This window comes from Microcebus murinus, chromosome 25, assembly GCF_040939455.1.
Source record: "Microcebus murinus isolate Inina chromosome 25, M.murinus_Inina_mat1.0, whole genome shotgun sequence".
NCBI classification, from domain to species: domain Eukaryota; kingdom Metazoa; phylum Chordata; class Mammalia; order Primates; family Cheirogaleidae; genus Microcebus; species Microcebus murinus.
In genome coordinates this window covers 16,934,566-16,957,959 of record NC_134128.1, presented here as the reverse complement: position 1 = coordinate 16,957,959, position 23,394 = coordinate 16,934,566, and the positions used below count along the sequence as shown (strand labels likewise).

General features: G+C 39.9%; 1 protein-coding gene across 24 annotated transcripts in view; it reads left to right on the top strand.

The window, feature by feature from the left end:
• Positions 1-20,514, top strand: part of CREM (cAMP responsive element modulator) — a 73,366-nt gene extending 52,852 nt beyond the window's left edge. For 5 of the 24 annotated variants that reach the window (XM_075997516.1, XM_075997521.1, XM_075997519.1 and 2 more), the window contains 4 exons: positions 44-232; positions 11,377-11,412; positions 15,539-15,695; positions 18,973-19,610. In XM_075997516.1, coding sequence (XP_075853631.1) covers positions 44-232; positions 11,377-11,412; positions 15,539-15,695; positions 18,973-19,117 — 527 coding nt within the window. In that variant the 3' untranslated portion in view covers positions 19,118-19,610. The other 19 variants (XM_012765664.2, XM_075997522.1, XM_012765654.3 and 16 more) reach the window with 11 other exon arrangements.
• Positions 20,515-23,394: the final 2,880 nt, after the last annotated feature.

The window sequence follows — 23,394 nt, the reverse complement described above, 5'->3', positions numbered from 1 at the left end:
AAATCTTGAAACTCTCTAATATTTCTTTTCTTTTTCTGTTAAGTTGCTATAGCCCAAGGTGGAACAATCCAGATTTCTAACCCAGGATCTGATGGTGTTCAGGGACTACAGGCATTAACAATGACAAATTCAGGAGCTCCTCCACCAGGTGCTACAATTGTGCAGTATGCAGCGCAGTCAGCTGATGGCACACAGCAGTTCTTTGTCCCAGGCAGCCAGGTTGTTGTTCAAGGTATATTTTATTCATCTAATACGTTTAGAATACCGATTATCGCACCCTGTAGTGGCGATTTTATAGTTTTCTGAAATATACAGAAGATAGATTTGGGCGGTGGGGAGTGGGAGGCTCTCAAAAAGGCTTTAAAGAAGAAATATTTTAGGACATTAAAATACAGCAAGTTAAAATGATATGTTTTTCACTTTTTTTTTTTTTTTTGAGCAGGTTTGACTGGCTCTAAAGAAAAGCGAAATTCAGAGTAGCATGATAGGAAAACCGAGTTGCAAACATAAGTGAATTTTTTAATTAATAAGTCCTTCATTTAGGGGTTACAGATGCTATAATATTTTTCTCAAATCTCTGAGGATTTAAGTATTCAGTTCATGCTGCCCTGAATTTCGGTTTTTTTCCTCCCAGCTGTCGCCTTCAAGTCTAATTTCTAAGCAATTCATTTCAAAACAAATGCTGATTTGTTTTTGTTTTTTTCCCACTCTTCTTCTTTTCCAGACTGTTTTTAGTATATGTGAATTCTGAGATATCCATTCTAGCTGTTAGGGAAGAATAAAACAGTTGGGATATAGCCTTAAGCTTTTAGGGTTACCTAAGATTTCAACTGAATTTGGTTATACATTATTTTCATTTCATTCAGTTGTACTTATGATAACTATAATATATCTATCTGATAGAACTTTCAAGAATCCTGTGTTTTGATTTAATTCTATTCCTCTTGGTCCATTTGCTGAGAACTCATGATACAGCACTAATTTTAAGAAAAGTAGTTTCAGTTCTTTTAGTTTGAAAGTCTTACAAGTATGGAAAAAAGCAGATATTTGATGAATCCCTTAATAATTAGCTTAATAAATACTCTTGTATTTTGGGGGTTAATGTGGATCATAATAAAAGTGGGCGAAGAACTAAACTGGCAGCATTTATGGAGTAAAAAATTCATAGTACTTAACCCAATGCTTTAGTGTTTTTCTTTAAATGTAAAGTTAGTGACCTGTTTGTTGTGTTTCATCTCTTAAATAATAGTCATGTCTTCTCATTTTATCTTTGTCACACGGAAAAATGTACTGCAAACTTGATACTTGAACAAAAAGTTAGAAGGTTTTATGTTTTACGTAACACACACACACGAGTTTGTGCTGGGGGGGGGGGTTTATTTAAGAACTCTTCCACAAGTCACAAAGATATTTTTTCTACATTGTCTTCTCTTAGCTCTATAGTTTTACCTTTCACATTTTGGTACCACCTCTCTATATGGTATTTGGTGGGAATCTATTTTTAATTTTTTCTTCATATACGGAGCTACTATTAATGATTTGCCCTTTCCTCATTAACTTATGGGGCAAACCCTAATTACACAGTAGGTTGTTGTGTATATGTGGATCTGTTTTGGGAATTCTCCCATCCAAGTACTAACCAGGCCTGGCCCTGCTTAGCTTCCGAGATCAGATGAGATTGGGTGTGGTCAGGGTGCTAAGGCCATAGGCTGTCTTGGAATTCTTATGCTAGTACCATTCCTTTTTCTGTCTGCCAGTATCATACTGGTCTATTTATCTCATAGAACAAGTTCCTCTTCTTTGTCTTTTTTCTCTTTTTGGTGCTAATGTAGCTATTTGTGAACCATTATTCTTTCATGTGCATTTGAAATAAGTTTGAGTTTCTAATAATAATAAAAACCAATTATGAGATTGCATTTAATTTCTAGATTAATTTAGGGAGAACTAATAATGTTGTTAAATTGACCTCTTTATAAATGTTGACCAACTTTATAATGTTGTTAAATTGACCTCTCCCAAACCACAGAATATCTCATTTATTCAGATCTTATTTTACTTTTTAGCAGTTTAGAATTTTTCTCCAAGGAGGTCTTGTATATTCTTCGTTCAGTTGGTTCCCAAATGCTTTGTGGTTTTTCTTGCAATTTTAAGTGGTACCTTATTTTTCTATTACATTTTCTAATTGTTGCTGGTATAGAGAATTTTTTTTAAGTTGATCTTTTATCTATTAACCTCGAGGAACTGTAATTGCTTCTAACAATATGCTAATTCTTTGTGAATCAGCCTGTGATACTCTGTGAACGTTTATACCATGTAAAAATAATGATGTTTTCTTTCCTTCCTTCCAATCTTTTTTCCTTGTTTTTCTTTTTCTCCTTTTCCTTCTATTTTTTTTTTTTTTCTGAATGATAGTGGCCAGGAGCCTCCAGTTCTGTGTTAGAAACAGCAAGGTCAGTGGGCATTCTTATCTTGTCTTCCTGAACTTAAAGGTGATGTTCTCTACCCACCTTCCACCCTCCCCACTCATTGAAAAGTCATGTCAGTTTCTTTCTGAATTCTCAATGCTTATCTGGGTTGATCCATCCACTTACTTTACATTGTTGGCTTCTGCTTCCTTCTCTTCCCTGAAATGGCATTATTCTCCTTGCTCTTTCTTCTCTGTCCCCCTCTCTGTCAGTCCCCTTTGCTGGGCTAACCTGCCTCTACCCCACTCCCTAGTGTTATTCTTCCCTCTTGCTGTTAGATCTATGCACTCTCTCTGGGCAACCTCCTCTGTGCTGGTGGCTACAGTTTGCTGTGACTGAGCTCCTTCCTCCCCCTGGCTCCTTAGATGCCCCACACATGTCTCTGACTCCACAAACCCCAAACTTGACTTCCATTGTTCCCATCCCGAATCTCCTTTTGTTTTCCCTATTTCAGTGATGGACTGCTACAGTCTCACCTGAGTATTTTTTTTTTTTTTTTTTTTTGAGACAGAGTCTCACTCTGTTGCCCTGGCTAGAGTGAGTGCCCTGGCCTCAGCCTAGCTCACAGCAACCTCAAACTCCTGGGCTCAAGCAATCCTCCCGCCTCAGCCTCCCGAGTAGCTGGGACTACAGGCATGCGCCACCATGCCCGGCTAATTTTTTCTATATATTTTTAGTTGGCCAATTAGTTTCTTTCTATTTTTAGTAGAGACAGGGTCTCGCTCTTGCTCAGGCTGGTTTCAAACTCCTGACCTTGAGTGATCCTCCCGACTTGGCCTCCCAGTGTGCTAGGATTACAGGCTTGAGCCACCGTCCGGCCTCACCTGAGTCCTTACTCCATAAACTTGGGTGTCATCCCCTACTCTTCCCTCCCTCTCCACCCAAAGTCACTTTGTGCATTCTGCGCCCTAGCTAAGCCACATGTTCTTTCACCTCTCTCCAACAGCTGTCCCACTGTTGTCGCCCAGGTGCCATCCCTGGGACTGGGGCTACCACAGCAGGCTGTGGTCTCTGCCAGGTGGCTGCCCTCCAGCTTGTAGCTGCAGAACAGCTTCCCGATCTTCCTAATCGTGCCAGAGGCAGCAGCTTCCTTCTTGGCTCAGTTTTTTGGGACTTGTTCCCCAGAATTCAGCTAGACCCTTTAGTCGTCCCTTACAATGATTCTGGGACCTACTGATATTTCAAACGTCTCTGCCTTCAACATTTTCCTTTCTACATGACACTCTTTTTTTTGAGACAGAGTCTCACTCTGTTGCCCAGGCTAGAGTGAGTGCCATGACGTCAGCCTAGCTCACAGCAACCTCAAATTCCTGGGCTCAAGCAATCCTCCTGCCTCAGCCTCCCGAGTAGCTGGGACTACAGGCATGCGCCACCATGCCTGGCTAATTTTTTTCTATATATATTAGTTGGCCAATTAATTTTTTTATATTTTTTATAGTAGACACGGGGTCTCACTCTTTGTCAGGCTGGGTTTGAACTCCTGACCTCGAGCAATCCACCCGCCTCAGCCTCCCAGACTGCTAGGATTACAGGCCTGAGCCTCTACTCCCAGCCTCTGTGGCCTCTTTTATAAGGGCACTAATCCCATTCCTGAGGGCTCCACCCTCATGACCTACTAATCACCTACTAAAGGCTCCACCTCCCAGCACTATTGCAGTCGGGGTCAGGATTTCAACACAGGAAATTTGGAAGGACACTTGCTGTCTATAGCATGTGCTCAAAACCCTTCAGTGAATGCCTGTTACCTATTAGACAGAGTCCAGAAGAATCCTTCATGTGGCCCACATCTTTGCTGGATCTTAGCCTTGCTTCCTTTATTGGCCACATACCTCTCCATGTCTTCCTCTTTTATAATGCAGCTCTGTTTTCATTTCCTGTGACAGATCATACCCTGACTCCTGTCTAGGGCTTTACACATAGTGTTTGAATGACAAGAACACTTTCCCCGATCATATGCATTATTCAAGTTTCATCTTAGATGACACTTCCTCCAGAAAGCCTTCCCTGATCCTCCAAATCTGGCTTAGGCAACCCCCCATGAGTGCCCGTCGCCCCTTCTTAGGCACGTGTCACGCTGTCTTGTGGCTCTTTTGTCTTGCCTAGATGGTAAGTTCCATTTGGATGAGGATCCTTAGTACCTAGCACAGTCCCTGGCATATGATAAATGTTCAGAAAGCATTTATCACATGAAAGTGATGTCTTCTGTTGAAATCCTAGGCCCCATCCTAGGAACTCTAGAGAATTACTAGAAACATGGATACTCCCTGACATTGTACCTCCTAGGCACCTGAGTGGAAAGTCTTTGCCTTTAGGGAAAGGTGCTTAATTGAATAAGTTAAAACTGTTGTGGAATGGCATTCATTGACATAAGGTCAGGTTGAATTCCAGTCATACAAGGGAAACAACCCTGATAGAGATAAAAGGTCTCAGTGACATGTCACTTATTTTTGTGCAGTGAGTGGAAATGCAAAATAATTTTTCTTCCAGGTTATGGTCTGTTGTACTGTTGAACATTCACCAGTTTTGTGTCTGGCCTTATAATCATTAAATTTTCTGTAATGATTCAGCTCCTCATGTCCTGAACAAGTAGCCCAAATAAAATTTGAAATGTTTTTTTTTTAAAAAAATGACAAATAGTAATTTTGATTTATTTATGAATTTTAAAACTCACAGAACTTTTTTTCAAGGGGCTTTTATCTGGTCAAATAATGTATTAGATTGAATCACGTGAAATTGCTATTTTTGTGGGCCAAAAAGGTCAAATATCAGCAAGTTCATATGATTCAGTCTAGTAGTTATGGATGAATGCTATCTAGCACTTGCTACATTGGCACAGTAAATTTTTTAAATTTCAGTTTCTTCTACCTTGAAGTGAAATTAGCAAATTTTGTGTCACCTTAGGAACAGCTGGCTTTTATGGTGGTGTAGCAAATGGCTCAGCAAATAAAAAAAATGTGTTAGGTGAACAAAGGTGGCTGCATATTTCTTTCTTGGCGAATTTACAAATGTCTATGATATACAGTTTTCCTGTACTGATTGTCAATGTAATTTTTTTTTTAATCCCCGAAGTTTAAATTCCTATGTATTTTTTTTCCTATTTGTTATTAAAAAATACATAGGTTTTATTCCCTCTGTTTACCTAAAAACCTTGGACACAACAACAGTAAAGAACTACTAGCTTCATAAGATACAAACAAGCTTATAACTTTTAAAGGTTAATGAGATTTTTTTGTGTGTGTGTGCCAGAGCCCATCTCGACAGATTTTGATGTAAAAATGAGAAACAAGAGCATTAAGATGGTTTATTACAGGAAGAGGTTGTGTTTTTTTTTTTTTATAGGGCTTTGGTTTCATTGAGCTGGTGTGTGACAAAGCAAATTGATGGCAGTGATAGGCTAGTGATGTCACTGTGATGTCAGTACTCCTGCTTACCCTGCACACACTTGCTAGTTGGGAACACTTTATGTTGAACTGTGGTAGAGGCAGCAAGACAGTTCTGTATGCAGAAATCCGTCATGGCTGTCACTGGAGATGACACAGGTAAGAATTTTAAAGAGGGGCTTTGATTAATTCTGCAGGCTTTTTTTTTTTTTTTTTTGAAACTTTAGGAAGCATTTAGGGACATCTGAATATCTCAAAATGTTACTCTCCTAGTCATTTAGCAGTAAGAACATTTTAAAAGTATATGTCTATATATTCAACTCACTTTATCAAGGCATCGTCTTGCTGTGATCGTTTCTTTGCTCAGGATTACATTGCCCAAAGCAGCAATCCTCCCTCCCTTCCTCTTTTTCTCTCTCTTTCTTCCTCCTTCCTCCTTCCCCCCCTTTCACCATTCTGCCCTACTAAAATAAGCTATTACTTCATCTGCAACCTGTTGCAAATTCAGTCTCGCCACAAGTTAAACATACATTCGCGCTGTAAAAAAAAAAAAAAAAAAACAAAGACGAAAGCATCCGATTTCATTCCTGTGTCCAGACGTGGCTGCAGGCGAGTAGGAGGAAGCGTTTGCGTGTCGCCTGGATGTTTGTGTGCCTCGCGCTTGTTTCTTTCCTCCTGCGCTGTGCATGGTCTGTGCCTCCGCTTCGCCGGAGTTCAAAGGGCTGATGTCATTGCATTTCCTGGAATCGCGTTTCAGCAGGGGAAGTGGAAAAGTTAAACTCCAAGCGAGCCGCACATTGACGTCAGCTCCGAGTCATGTTGTGATTTAGTCAGTTCCTTTCTGCTTCGTCAAGCGCTGGTGACAGATCTAGAGTTAACTAGCTCGGCGCCGCCGCCTGCCCGCCTCCGTCCGTCCGCAAGGTCGCGCTGGAAGCCCGGGCAGCCTTTTTTTTTCTCTTTTGCACGCCTGACTTTAGACGCTCCTCGTGGTTGGGTAAGTATGGTAGCTCTGAAGGCTGGGGGGGGGGGGGGACACTTTCCGAACCTGCAGGGCTTGCTGCACGCGCGGGACGAGGAGTTGCCCGGCAGGCTCGCGTGCGGCGACTGGGGAGGCTGAGCCCCCGGCCCGGGTCGCCCCTGCACGTGGCCCCGGTGGGACCCGGACGCTACGTGGGCTGGAGGGTTTCTTTCCTCATCACAGTTAAACAAAAAAAAAAAAAAAAATCAAGTTCTGATGTGCAGGAACCTGAGATTCACAGTGCTCTCTAGTGCTCGGTTCTGGAAGTGCCTGTTGTCTTGTCATTGCGTCCCCCGGGCTCTGGCGTTTCAATTTGCAACCAGGAATTTTGGGGACTTGGGTTTGCTTTTTCTTAGTTGCAGGTCAGTCAGTGGTGATTTTGCAAGACTTGGCTGCCGATTGGGACCTTTGTCTGCTCGCAGTGTTGTTGACCCAGTGGTGGTGTCTGCGACCCAGTACTGGAGTCCGCAGTTGAATTCAGAAAGGTCGCATGGTTATAAACAGCTCCAACCACAGTTCAGCTCTTCAAAGTGAGCGGGTCCCAGCCCTCTTCCTGGAGAGAAACCTTTGCTTGTGGCCAGCAAGCAAAGCCTGTATTAAGCTGTTTTTTTTAAATGGGCTTGAGGAGCTTTTTTTTTTTTTTTTTCTCAGATAAGTTTTTGTGAAGTTATGTAGAGATGCTATGGATTGCAGAGGTTCTCAAATGACAAATGTATGATAAAATATAGATGAACTTAAAATCATCTCAAGCATTGCATGCCCTATGATTCTGAGAACCAAAAGGCATTTTTGTGCATTTCATGTTTATTTTCTAAAAGTTACTGGTTTATATCTTTCTTTACTAAACCTTTCATTCCTATATTCACCATTTGATTTGTCTTAAGTCTGAGAAGCATTACAAAAAGACAAAATAGGCCGGGCGCGGTGGCTCACGCCTGTAATCCTAGCTCTCTGGGAGGCCGAGGCGGGCAGATCGCTCGAGGTCGGGAGTTCGAAACCAGCCTGAGCAAGAGCGAGACCCCGTCTCTACTATAAATAGAAAGAAACTAATTGGCCAACTGATATATATATAAAAAATTAGCCGGGCATGGTGGCGCATGCCTGTAGTCCCAGCTACTCGGGAGGCTGAGACAGAAGGATCTCTGGAGCCCAGGAGTTTGAGGTTGCTGTGAGCTAGGCTGAAGCCATGGCACTCACTCTAGCCTGGGCAACAAAGCGAGACTCTGTCTCAAAAAAAAAAAAAGACAAAATGATTTTAAAATACTCTGTGTTTTTAACCATTTAGAAATGGTTAAACCATTCATTTAGAAATAAATGAACATTTTTTTCCATGCCAACAGCAGTTGCATTTTTATGCATTTCTTTTTACAGAATAAACATACCATCCTTGAAGTGTTTTTTTCACACTTTTACCAGTGATGCTTATATATGATTTGCCTTTTCCAATTTAAAAGTTTCAAAATGCTGAAACTTTAAAATGTCAAATAATATAGAGCATTTTTTCACAAGATCTGATTGTGATTGCCTTTGGAAATCATTATTTTTTAAAATCTGGTTGGTTCTCACAAAGTCAGTACTATTTGAAAAAATACATAACAAGTTTGATTTCCCTTTTTTTAAAAGAATCAGAACAACACAGGGTTTAAGAAACTTTTTCAAAGGTGTAGCAAAGCAGCTTTAGGAACCAGGCCTTTGGATCCTCAGTTCTGAGTCCACTGTGTAGATTGGCAGATCAAGTGAATTGATCTAGATCAGTCGCTTGCAAACTTTGTGACCATGACCCATATTTTATATCATGACACAGTGGACTTGGGTGTATGTGTGTGTACATTTATATGAAACAAATTTTAAACATAATACTTCCTGCATGTGATGTACTCATTTCCTTTTCTGTCCTCTTTCTTTTTTAAAAAATGCTGTTCTTGACCCATGAAATTGATTTTGTGACCCACTAGTGGTCTACAACTTACAGTTTGAAAAACTCTGATCTAGACCCAAATCGGGCTCCTAACACTAATGACTGACTTGTTTGGAAAAGATTTTAGCAGCATTTACTTACAGGATCATGAAATCAAATATAAAAAGTAAATATCTGTAGCTTACAGGATTCATTTATTGATTCTGTTGGGCATAATTTAAATTTTTACTAGATTTTTTTTATTCATAAGCTCATTATGCTAGGAGCATAATTTCATATCTCTTAGACTCTGAGTCTTAATAAGTTATATTCAGGCTGGATTTCTGAATTGTTAAGAACAAACTTTCCAACTATTCAAACTTGGAAAATAGTATCTGAGTTAACACTTGATACATGAGAACAGGGATATATATATCAGCTTTGTGACAGAAGGCTATTAGTAATGATTTTTGTTTAGAAATTTTCATATGGAAGAATGGCCCCTATTTGGTTGTGATAGCTTCTTGAAGTTGGTAGCAGAGCAAGTTATATTCGTGTTGGAAATAACAAGGCCCTTGTCTACTTTAGGTCTCAGTACAACTCCAAATCTGTATAGAGAATGAAATTGACAGTTGCTATTACACTGTTTTCCTATTACTTTTGAAAAATGTTTTCATGAGATATAATTCGGTATATTTATTTCACTTTGCCCTGCTTTATTTGTCTATATGAATACATTGCCTAATCAAATAATGATGATGATTCTTTGCATTTATGTAAACTTTAAAATAAAAAGTCACTTAATGTTACAAGTAAGCATAAATACAAGTCGTAGCGAAAGTGCTATGAAGGAAGCTATCAGATTGTGAGTGATGGACAGGAAGCAGGAAATACAGGTTAAAGGATCAGGGTCAGCCTCACAGAGGAAACCGTATTTAAATGCTGAAAAAGGAGAAGCACTTTACATGCACTTTTGGTGACAGAGGACAGATACTGTTGCCCTCATTGTACATATAACTAAACACGGGTCCGAGTGGGCGTATGATGCCCAAGTTCACAGATCTAGCAAGTAGTGAACCAGTTTGAGCCTAAAGACCCTTGGTTCTGTTCATATCATATTCCATTGCTCCTCAAAACTCACCTGACATTAATAAATTAATGCTAATGTCACATGAATTACAAAAGCATGCCACACACCGCCTATAAAATGTATACAGTGAAGTTAGCATCATTTTAAGTAGTCAAAATGGAAGTTTCTTCCTAGAATATTTGTTATTACTGGCATAGGACCATAGAGCATATATCTGCTATTCTACAGAATACTAAATCTCAGTATTCATAATTTCCCATCTTTAATATAGATTTTGACTCTTAAGAGTTTCACTTAATAAATGACTTAAGCAGGTCCCTTCTTTGTAACTGACTTGGGTTGATTGTGGTAATCATTTCACAGTGTATACATATATCAGAGCATCCCATTGTACACCTTGAATATATACAAGTTTTGTCAATTATCCCTCAATAAAGCTGAAAAAGTTTTGATGACTTAATTCTATGTGGTCTATGTGTTATAGTAATTGTAACAAATTTGAAAATGTTCAGTGCTTAGTCGTTTTTATGTAGGATTTTATTCTCCTGGAAAAATGGAGCAATGGAGAAGGGAAATTTTTTTTTTTTTTTTTTTGACAGTATGGGACACCAGGCAGGGGATAAGTAGGCAGTGGGTGTTGGGAACAGTAGTGGCGGGGGAGCGAGACAACCAGAACAAGTGGAGATGTCATAGCTTAATGGAGCTAAGGGAAAGAAGCCACCAACTGCTAAGTCTGACTTCTGAGTTATCTCCGTTGCTCACTTAGGTGTACTTAGGATTAGAGGTACATAGTGAAATGACATCTCAAGGTAGGAAATCTCTCTATAAAAATGTTTTCATTTAGTACTAGAGATTATCTCAGTGAATAAATAAATAACCAAACAAGCAAATGAAATTAACATCATTCGGGGTGTCAATAACGTGTTTCACTTTAGAAGCTATCAAGATAGGCATTGGTCTGGGTTTCTCATTTCTTTGTTTCCTGCTCTAACTTGTGGGGTTTTTTTAGTTTTCTTATTACCAGTCTGACAAAGAGTGTATCATTTATTCATTTGTGCTTCTCCACCTTTGGGGTTCTATTTTAAGTAATTATATATATATTGAAAGGACATTTTATGTTATCTTTTAATAATTTATTCTCTAAAGGTATATCAAAATATATTATAAATTTTGGAAGTCTTTTAATAGGCATATTTTTTTTTTTAACAAAATAAGGAATTAGAGCCATACATTTTGATTCCCTGGGTTGGTTAAGAGGGAAAGTCCAGGGAAAATATTATTTATGGATGTTATATGCCTTTTTTTTTTTTGAGAGTATTTTGAACACTAAGTTATATGCCTTTTAAGTAATATACAGTATACGCATAATTTGGAACATTGTCTTTCAGAACTTAAGAAAGGGAAGAGGAAGGGAACTAACATTTTCTGAATGCCTACCATGTGCCAGGCACTGTGCTAGACACTTTGACATACATTACAGGGTTTATTGTGAGTATTAAATGAGATAATGTATCCCCATTTTACAGATGAGGAAACTGAACTTGCCCCAAGTCACATGGCCGGTAAGTGGCAGAGCTGGACTAGAACCCAGACTCCAAATCCCATGCTCTTTCTGCTGTATCGTGTTTAAAGCTTGCAAAGAGAGGTATGAAGTTAACGACCAGAATGGAGAGTTCTAGGAATTTTCTTTCCCGTGAAATATTTGATACTGAACCTAAAAAAAAAAAAAAAAAAATTCATGTGAGGAGTTAGATGGTTGGAAACACATTATAATTAGAACTCCTCTGCTTCTAAAATGCCATGTTAGATGTGTCCAAAGTATATCTAAGGAAAGATTTAGGAAATAATGCCCTTTTTCAAGAAAGGCCACTGTGACTAAAGACATAGTATTTCTAGGGCTTTCTGTGTCTTAGCGTTAAAGATTTAAAGACTTAGCTGTAATAATACAAGTCTATAAGAAGGACCGCTTATTTTAAATATTCCAAATGACAGTGGACTTATGCAAAACCCTAGGAAGCTCAAAATTTATTTTGTAACGCACACCTAAACTTACGATGCACCCTTTATAGACCAAGTACTGTGCTAGATTCTAGGGCATACCAAGGTTAAAAAGGTGCTATCCCTGACTTAAAATTTTTGCCCTCCTGAGAATAAAGTGAATATATTCACTATCTTTTTCTTATTATCTTTCTTCACTCATGACTTTTAGGCTCTCACTGATGACTCATGCGTTTTCAGAATACGAAAATGAAATTCTAGAATAAAAAATAATTTGGACACTTTTAGTAGTTAGATGGGGACGGGAATTGGCCTTTGTAAGCGTACAGGAATAAGACCATGTCATCAAAGAATGCAGAGCAGTTCTTTGAAATGTGAACCTTGGCATCTAATCTGCTGTGAATTACCACTGAATTCATAATATTGGAAACTTGAAGCTAAATTAAGTCAAACACTTTTTATAATGTGTTTCAAAAATAAAACTTTTTGACATTTAGATTTTTCTCAAATACAAGAGATTCTCTTTGCCCATATCTGTTTAATGTATTTTACTAATCTGATTACATTTGAGTATATGGAATTTATCCAAATTGACCATTAGTAGGGTACCCTCATGTAGAGTCTTTGGGATATTACAGAAACTTATACTAATTCCTACTAATTTACACTAATTCATATTTCTGGTTGGAACTAATGAGATGTATTCTTTGACTTTTGTTGAAGGAAATAAATGAATATATGATATATCTGAAAAACTGTAATAAAACCCAGTTTATCTAACATGTCAGAACTAATACATCCAAATACATCATCCCCTTCCAAGTTATTTTCAACTGATCTTTTTTTCTGAGCTATCACTCAAAATGTTTCTTTTGGGATTGCCATTATCCTTTATGGTGCCTAATTTGGTCCTTTGAGGGTGGTTGTGGCTTTTGGAAACAGCAAAAGTTGTTTAAAACCATTTCTGGTAAATATAAGGCCAATGAATGGACTTTATTTTTCATCTGTATTCAAACCCACCCCCTTTTTTAAAGAAAAAAAAAAAGATTTTTTAAGAAAACTAGCTTTTGCATACAATGTGAGCATTCTGCTCTGACTTCATTATTACGGCAAATGGCAACTGTGTACAAAAACTAGAGACTGTAACGAACCCCTCTGTGGCTTTCTATTAATTTTATTGCACTTCTGTGTGAGCATGTTTGGAAAGAACCCTGGGCCAAGGTCCACATCCATGCTGCCTGCACATGTCCACAAAGTGACTCGTGAACTTTTCATTCGTCACTGGCTATTGTTCCCATTTTAGAACGCCCACATAGCGTCCAGCTGTTCCATTGTTTCAGGTTTTATTATCCCATAACCTCTTCCCTGGATGTGGGTAAAGAGAAAAGAGGGGAGAACTGTGTTATTCCACGTTCCACTCCAGCTCCTCTGACAACATGATCAAGACATTTAAGAAAGCTCTTGAGTTCGTTTGTAACCAGTTTTAGAAGGACCTTCGTAAATATTTCAAAGCTATGAAATTTCCTGACATAGATTGAGACATCGATGTATACAGCATTTTGAATAGTCATAAAAACAAATTGAGGAATTTTCCCAAGTTTATTAAATAGAGATTTTGCTGGTGATCATTAATCACAGTTACTATTTATCACCATTGTTTTTTTTTTTTAATTACATGTAGATGGGAGAGGCATTGCAGCCTTACAAATGGTATTTTCATTAATTCTATGAAGACCTTTCAATTCTGTATCCCTCAAACCATGTTTCTTGTTGTTTTATTCTTTCACCTAATTCTAGAGCCCTAGGGGAGGAAAAACCTGGCATGTGGCCAAATAGAAGCATATAGATCAGTTGATTTTTGTTTAATTTTTTTAAACTGCTTGTCTGTGTTCAGTGATAATATCCCATTTAGGTGAAAAAGTCATTGTCTCCCATGGGTAAAATTTCAGCCCTTACTCAACGGGTGAAACACAATTTAATGAAATAAGGAAGTGCTGTATTTCCTCTTTTCCTTGACATTTGATTCAGACCAATTTTTATAGGATTAATAACTTCTACAAAACCTTTTTCTTGCATTTAACGTTGGGAGAGCATGTATTTTGTACGATCTCATCAGAGTGTCAAATTAACTCTCGACCATACGTTCTCAAAGTTGAAGCGTTGGTGGTAGAAACATGTTTCGTCACTCAAATCCATCTGTCTTTTCTATGTTTATTGCAGTAGAGAGACACATTTTGGATATAACTTAGGAAACTTTGAGAACTTACTTTTAGTATTCAATCTGAATACTAAGTAAATATTAAATCGTTTAACTGTATGAATATACTATACTGAGAAAATGTTTTTAATAAATGAATATTTAGAAATGTATGATTATCCCAAGAAACCTAAGAAAGACAAAAATTCTCTTTCCCCAGAGAAACCAGTTTTAAGTAGACCTCTGCTGTTTTTTGCTTTTTGGGATTTTTTTTTTTTAACTGAAACTATAGTGAACTAGGTTCCTCTCAGTGCCCCGATCATTTTCTGGTAATAGGACTTGCACTTAAAGACACCCAGTAACGGCCGGGCGTGGTGGCTCACACCTGTAATCCTAGCACTCTGGGAGGCCGAGGCGGGCGGATTGCTCGAGGTTGGGAGTTCGAAACCATCCTGAGCGAGACCCCATCTCTACTAAAAAAATAGAAAGAAATTAATTGACCAACTAAAAATATATATACAAAAAATTAGCCGGGCATGGTAGTGCATGCCTGTAGTCCCAGCTACTCGGGAGGCTGAGGCAGGAGGATCGCTTGAGCCCAGGAGTGTGAGGTTGCAGTGAGCTAGGCTGATGCCACGGCACTCACTCTAGCCAGGGCAACAAAAGTGAGACTCTGTCTCAAAAAAAAAAAAAGACACCCAGTAACTATTTCAGACATGATATAGGGTCTAGGAAAAATCTCTTAGCTGAAATATTCAGAGGATGGAGATGTTCTGCTTCATTAAAATTTTTGCAGTGCTGTGCTAGCACTGGCTTGCTAGAACCAATTGTTACATTTTCAGCCTCTTTGTGAGCTGGTTGTTAAAACAACCATTATTAAAAATTAAATATATACACACACACACACACACACATAAACCCTTAAATAAATGACATTAAAACCAACATCAATACTCAAAACTCATCATTTCTAATTATTTTATCTGTGCTTCTGTGGTTATTTACATGTTTTGTCTGCATGGAGTGCTACTTAGTGCAATGTCCCTTTCCAGCTCCACATTCAGGAGAGTCACATTGGCATGGCTTGAAATTAGCCATGGTGGACGTGGTGACATCATGGAATCATCAAACACTATAGATCAAGGCTTCCCCTCTCCCCAAAAGAGCTGTTTCTTAAATATTTATCAGCACACCCCTGATTTAAGGCTAAGCAAACCATCAGTTGAAAAGCCTGTGTCCATTAAGCCTTTGATAGAAACCTGTCCGAAATACACTAGGACATTTTTCTACCTGAAATGTGTAGGGTATGCTTAAATGTCATTGCTCCCAAAACTGAACAAAGTCTTTGATACTTAAGATTCCTATAATGCTCAGAATAGTCATCTTATATAAGATGACATGTAAAAAAGTGTATTATTTCCAGGCCAATTTTTGTATCGAATGTCAAATTGCGAATTGTTTACGTAAGCTTGGAATCTTTTGTTTCACTGCAGCCGCCACTGGTGACATGCCAACCTACCAGATCCGAGCTCCTACTACTGCTTTGCCCCAGGGAGTGGTTATGGCTGCCTCGCCAGGAAGCCTGCACAGTCCCCAGCAGCTAGCAGAAGAAGCAACACGCAAACGAGAGCTGAGGCTAATGAAAAACAGGTAAGATGCTTCCCGGGGAGCCAGCAGCCACTTCTAGGACACGCGATTAATTACTATGGGGCTTTAAAAAAAAAAAAAATTACACTCTCCCTAAGCTGTTTCTCCCAAGCTGAGTGTCATGTGGCATTTCGTGTGGGTTTGCGTGTGCTCTGCATGTGATGCCAATTAGATTGTCGTCTAGTCAAGAGTTCTAGCCATGAAACCATTTCATCAGCAGCAAGCACATCCCTCTGTATTGTAAAGGTAATGTCCAAAGAATATATTGATTTTTAAAATAATGATGGAAAGTCTGCATTACAAGTATTTATCTTGCATTTGGTATTTGTAAAGTAGGCGATAAGTATAATTTTTTTAGCTTTTCTATAAGCAATGCAAATCTGTGTGAGTTAAGCATTTTGAAAGCTTTTTACATGTTGTTTGCTTTTATCTATTTTGGAATCTTGTTTTTTCTTTATTATGCTGAAATACGTATTTATTTTGATAAATTTAGTGAAGTGCAAAATATGAAATAATAACAAAAAGAATTACAATCACCATGGCTGTCCACCACTTAGAGATACCTACTGTTACAGTGTCTGTACCTCCACTCTCTCATTTTCTCTTGCTTACTCTTTTTTTTTTTTTTTTTGGAGACAGGGTCTCACTCTGTTGCCCAGGCTACAGTGCAGTGGTTTAGTTATAGCTTACTATAACCTTGAACTTCTGGGCTTAAGTGATCCTCCTGGCTCAGCCTCCTGAGTAGCTAGAACTACAGGCACATGCCACCACACCCAACTAATTTTTTAACTTTTTGTAGAGATGGGGTCTCACTATGCTGCCCAGGCTATTCTCAAACTCCTGGCCTCAAGTGGTCCTCCTGCCTCAGCCTTCCAAAGTGCTAGAGTTACAGGTGTGAGCCACCATGCCTGGCCCTTCTCTCATTTATTCTTGCCCCATATTTCTGTAATTTTATTTATTTTAATTTTTTTAATTTTTTTATTTCTTATGTATGTATATATGTATTTATTTATTTATTTTGAGACAGAGTCTCGCTTTGTTGCCCAGGCTAGAGTGAGTGCCGTGGCATCAGCCTAGCTCACAGCAACCTCAAACTCCTGGGCTCAAGCGATCCTCCTGCCTCAGCCTCCCCAGTAACTGGGACTACAGGCATGCGCCACCATGCCCGGCTAATTTTTTCTATATATATTAGTTGGCCAATTAATTTCTTTCTATTTATAGTAGAGACGGGGTCTCGCTCTTGCTCAGGCTGGTCTCGAACTCCTGACCTCGAGCAATCTGCCCGCCTCGGCCTCCCAGAGTGCTAGGATTACAGGCGTGAGCCACCGCGCCCGGCCCTGTCATGTATTTCCTCTGCATGCTGAGGATATATCCAGACAGATGCAAGGCCTGAAAAGTGAGCTAACTATTAATAGAAAAAAACAGGTGTTTTCCATAGCTGAGAAATACTAGGAATGTACCATCTACTGATGTGATCATCTAAAACTTTGTGCTTGGAACATTCTGACTCCGGTAACACGCATGCACACGTGTACACACACACACAAATGTAAAATATGAAGTATGGACATTTACAACAAAATATCTTGGTAAATAAAATTTTTTAAATTAAACACACCACAACACTGCTATTAGGTATGCAAAATTTCTATTGAATGATAACTTGTTTGTAAAATGACAATCTTCCTTCTAGGTCTAGAATTTAAGATGATTTAATCATGAAAACCGTGGTATTCATAAATGAATTTTAGTTCTTTTGTGGAAAAGAGTCGAATTGCATTCCCAAACTTGCAAATTGGTGTGTTGGAATTTATTCTGAACTTCTCCCCTGTGCATCATTTAGATTAAATCAATTGCTATAGTATCACATTTCAATTCACTTTAACATTTTTTTTATTTGTTTTGCTAACCAGTGGAGAAGTCTGAGAACTTTTGTGAGTTCGCAGGCCGAGTGCATTGTTCTTGGCTAGGAAGTAGGGGTGGATCTTTTCCTGCAGTTCATTGGGATTTCAAGGTTTCTTTTCTGCTGACTCTTGCTCCACATAGAGAAAACACAGATATCCAGTTAGTGAGCGTCAACTATCCTAAAAATAAAACAATTGGCCGGATCTGCTGTATGCAGCACACTAATTCAGGATTACAGAAATGCTGTACATTACAGTGACTGGTATTTAGACATTGAACACTACTTTTGTTAAAATATATTTGAATGATAATATCTGTTTTCAATACAGGCTTTTTTGATGTGAAGGGTGACATACCCCATAGGCATGGAATTGAACACTTCAAAATAAGGCTGTTATCAGAGTGTATCTTCTACAGAGGAGTTCATTGAAGTAGTTATCCCACCCTGAAAAAAAAGAGAAAAATGTTGGCTATATTTACTGGTTCTTGGTGGGTTATGCTTGAAAACGACTGACTCAACTCATCTATGTATTTGTGTTGTTGCTTTGGCTGCTGGTCTGTTCTTTGCTTTGGGCTTAACAGTGCTTTACAATTCAGTATATTGGACATTAAATGCATGTGATTAGATGATTGAAATACACCCCTGAGTTCTTCCGTAGCTTCCTATTCATAATTTTAATTGTGGTGTTGTCACATTCGTGGGTTTCAATTGTCCGAATTATTGAGTGTTGTGTTATGTAACCCCCTTCTTTCCTTTTTTAATTTTCAGAAGCAATGTGCATTTCATTTTGGTTTATAAAAATGTACCTCTTCTGTGTATCGTCACAATTTATCCATGTTGTGCTTTCTAGCCAATAAACGGTGTCTTGCAGTCCTGATTGATCTTGTTTCACGGAGACTTAGTCTTGAAGAGTAAACATCTCCAATGTTGACATTTAAGTTTCTGGAGGAGTAATTCTTACAATCATTTTTGATCAAATCAGATTAACTCATCATGATGGAATATGTGGCTCTTGGCAGACAGAAATAATTAAGAAAATTAAAAGGATCTGTAAATGTTTTTGTAGAAATTCTACTTGGGGATGTGGTCCTATTGTTGTAGTTCACCAAAAACAATTCTGGTTATTGTTATCATGGGCCGTGTGCGCTAAGAAAACACCATTTTCAATGAATGTTGAGCAAACCGATTGTGCTCTCAAGTCTTTCTTGTTGTCTTACAAAAAGGCACGTGCCTGGTTACATTCGTTGAGTGGCTTTGTGCAAACCCTACTAGGATCGAGTGGTTGTTGAGTCTGGGGGGCAGAAGTTCATTTGAGCCACTCTGGATTGTGCTGGAAGGTTGTTCCTGCAGTCATTTGCCTTGTGTTGGTTCCAGGGAAGCTGCCCGGGAGTGTCGCAGGAAGAAGAAAGAATATGTCAAATGTCTTGAAAATCGTGTGGCTGTGCTTGAAAACCAAAACAAGACTCTGATTGAGGAACTCAAGGCCCTCAAAGATCTTTATTGCCATAAAGCAGAGTAACTGTCTTTGACTTGGACCTTGTTTACTATGAACTCTAATCAAGGCAGGAGATGCAGCAGTTCTACTAATTGCCATGTGGACTTTTATGGAAGGGACACTTTGTGACCCCTTAAGAATCCAGTTTGGTTTAGTGTTTGAAATTGAATTGGGAAGGTCGTTCCAAGATTTGGAATGCAACCGTGATCATATTTACCACGCTTACTTCACTCTGTTTGTCAGTAGCATGCAAAAAAAAATGTTTCGTTTGCCCTTTTGCTTCTACTCTTTTCAGGGAAGCTGCGAAAGAATGTCGACGTCGAAAGAAAGAATATGTCAAATGTCTGGAGAGTCGAGTGGCCGTGCTGGAAGTCCAGAACAAGAAGCTTATAGAGGAACTTGAAACCTTGAAAGACATTTGCTCTCCCAAAACAGATTAGTAGAAATATTTAACTATGAACTGATTACAACATGTACAGTTACTTTTGAAGGCAATACAATATATAGCCGGCAAGAATGATGGCATTTTTTTTTCCTTTTTATCATTCATCTATTCTCTAATCTCTAACATTCCTAAAATGCTTCACTGTACGTAGTTAAGTCTTAGCTATAAACTTCAATTTTTTTAAAAGAGACAAACTGTAAAAAAAAAAAAATGTATGTAACAAATTCTTAAAAAATGCAATTATTTGTAAGATTTGTTCCAATGCCACCCATTTGCAGTTCCCAACCTCTATGTCATGAATAGTGTCCTATGCAATAAAATTTTTTGCAGGTCTTTCAAAATCATTTTAGGGAAGGATGATCAGAAATAATGCATCCAGCAGTACAATAAAAGTAAACCACAAAACATACCTCAGGAAAGAACTGAAAGAAAGTATATCTAATGACATGCCTATATGAGAATAATAGCTTAGAAATGAATTTATGGCATTTGCGGATTTTTATATTAGTTGCTTTGTAAAAGAAAAGATTGTATTGCTGTCCTTGAATGCCACCGTTGAAGAGAGTTTTTAATAGAACCATGTTGGTTGCACTTTGTAGTGTTTGGTGCTCATTTAAATATCTGAACATTTGCTACAGTTTTTAACTCTATTGTGTAACATAAAAGATCTTGCAGAAGTTCTTAGTGTCAGTTTGATATTACCTAACGAAAGTGACAAAAGCTGGAATGAGTTAAAAGCCTATTCGAATTGTATTGCATAATACCTTCAAGGGTACAAGCTGATTTCTCTACCAGGTCGTGATCCTTGCAAATGCTTTTCTTGCCGTGTGAGGAGGATGGCCCAGAGCTTTGCGCACGCCAGAGCACGGCAGTGATCAGAGATGCATCGTTGGAAATGGACTTGGCCTTTCTGTAGGTGGTCTGGAGATCTCCTGCCCACGGGGATTTTAAAATAAAAACAAAAAACAGTGCAAAATTTTATTTTTCATTTCAGCACAGCTTCAAGTCCACATTAGATTAAATTACTCTCAAGCCAGCACGTTCAGATGAAGTTCATTACAATCAAGACAGCAGGCCGGGCGAGGTGGCTCACGCCTGTAATCCTAGCACTCTGGGAGGCCGAGGCGGGCGGATTGCTCAAGGTCAGGAGTTGGAAACCAGCCTGAGCAAGAGCGAGACCCCGTCTCTACTATAAATAGAAAGAAATTAATTGGCCAACTAATATATATATATAAAATTAGCTGGGCATGGTGGCGCATGCCTGTAGTCCCAGCTACTCGGGAGGCTGAGGCAGGAGGATCACTTGAGCCAGGAGTTGGAGGTTGCTGTGAGCTAGGCTGAAGCCACGGCACTCACTCTAGCCTGGGCAACAAAGCGAGACTCTGTCTCAAAAAAAAAAAAAAAAAAAAAATCAAGACAGCAATGTCGTTATTGGTATCTACATTTCACATTTCATCCTGTTTTATAATAAAAAGCTTCAAGGTATAAGCCCAAAGCCCTAACCACTTGATGCTCTGTCACCTCCCAGTCACTAACATTTCTTTTTTTTTTTTTTTTTTTTTGAGACAGAGTCTCACTCTATTGCCCAGGCTAGAGTGAGTGCCGTGGCGTCAGCCTAGCTCACAGCAACTCAAGGGCTCAAGTGATCCTCCTTGCCTCAGCCTACCGAGTAGCTGGGACAACAGGTCCCATGCGCCACCACGCCCGGCTAATTTTTTCTATATATATTAGTTGGCCAATTAATTTCTTTCTATTTATAGTAGAGACGGGGGTCTCGCTCTTGCTCAGGCTGGTCTTGAACTCCTGACCTTGAGTGATCCTCCCACCTTGGCCTCCCTGAGTGCTAGGATGACAGTCATGAGCCACCGCGCCCGGCCCACTAACATTTCTTGAATGCCTACTGGGTTATACTTTCTACTGTAACTTCTGCTTTGTTAAGCATGTCCCCTGCCCCTGTCCCCGCCCAGTGTCACGAGTAGAACTGCTCAGTGTGTGCAGGGAGGGACCAAATGAGGTGGTTCCTACCGCTGCTGCCGCCCTGGGTTGCTGGAATTCTTCCCCTGCTCTGTGTCTCCCGGGAACTAGGGTGTGTCATTTTTGGCTTGCCTTAAAAATATTTATTCTTCCTTTGGAGTCTGAGCCCTGAATTTCTTTTAGGTCAATTTTTGTCTTTTCTTCTACAGAGGAGTAAGGTGAGGAAAGAAGACAAGAGGAAGAAAAACAGGGAAGGAAACCCCAAGGTTTCAGCTGAAGGGCAATAGTGCTCCGCGCACGTTCGTTTGTTCATTCATTCATTCATTCATTCATTCATTCATTCATCAGTGTAATCAGCTGTGCACTTGGAGTGGTAGACATGAAGAGGGAGCTAACAGAATTAGCAGACAAGATGTAAAAAGTCAGAGGCAGTCAGTACATGAATTCTAGAAGTCTAGAAAGATGCAGGCAGGGATTAAGAAAGAAACTTCTGGCTGGGCGCGGTGGCTCACGCCTGAAATCCTAGCACTCTGGGAGGCCGAGGCAGGAGGATCACTCGAGGTCAGGAGTTTGAGACCAGCCTGAGCAAGAGCGAGACCCCGTCTCTACTAAAAATATAGAAAGAAATTAGCTAGACAACTAAAAATATATATAGAAAAAATTAGCCGGGCATGATGGCGCATGCCTATAGTCCCAGCTACTCGGGAGGCTGAGGCAGGAGGATCGCTTGAGCCCAGGAGTTTGAGGTTGCTGTGAGCTAGGCTGACGCCACGGCTCTCACTCTAGCCTGGGCAACAAAGCAAGACTTTGTCTCAAAAAAAAAACCCAAAAAAAACCCCACCAGGTTGCTAATGAGGATTCAACCCCTGGGGCCGGGGAGGGTCCCAGGCTTTTAGGGAGCAGATGGCCTTCGATGCTGGATAAAATTGGAAGAGTGGCGTGTAGGCAACCTGTGATGCCTGACTGGGGTGACAAGCGAGCGCTACCCTGTTCAGGAAGTTGGCGACAGCTTGGGAGAGCATGGGCTGAGCCAAGCTCGGGGAGATGCACAGGAACTCTCTTGCTCTTGCTCGTTGAATTTGTCCCTGAAACCAAGCTCTTGGGACCGAAATAGCACCATCTGACAGCTCTCCTCGCAGCCTCACAGCACGCTGCCCACAGCCTCTCACTCGGCAGAGCGCGCAGTGAGTCTGAAGCTGTGCGTGAGTATTTGTCGTATCGACCCGTCCTGCACGCCAGCGCCGCGCCCAGCCCAGAGCCTCACTGCGTCTGTGTCTTTGATTTTTTTTTTTGAGACAGAGTCTCACTCTGTTGCCCGGACTAGAGTGCCGTGGCGTCAGCCTCGCTCACAGCAACCTCAAACTCCTGGGCTCAAGCGATCCTCCTGCCTCAGCCTCCCGAGTAGCTGGGACTACAGGCATGCGCCACCATGCCCGGCTAATTTTTTCTATATATATTAGTTGGCCAATTAATTTCTTTCTATTTATAGTAGAGACAGGGGTCTGGCTTTCGCTCAGGCTGGTTTCGAACTCCTGACTTGGGGCGATCCTCCCGCCTTGGCCTCCCAGAGTGCTAGGATTACAGGCGTGAGCCACTGCGCCCGGCCTGTATGTTTTATAATAAAGCATCCAGTACCTGCCCTTTCCTATGCGCCTAAAAGAACACCTTGAAAAGATACGATGACCTATAAGACCAGCACACTTGTTCTCGTCTACACCAAAGACAATCAGGCGATTTTGGCATGTGTGTGAGGCAAGCACACCTGTCGCCAGGTGGCTAGCCACGACGTCATGACTCTGACTCTTGTTTTATGGTAGAATCCTACGGTTTTCAGGAAACTTAAATGCCCTTCATCTTTTCCTAAGTTCATCGAGAAGACGCT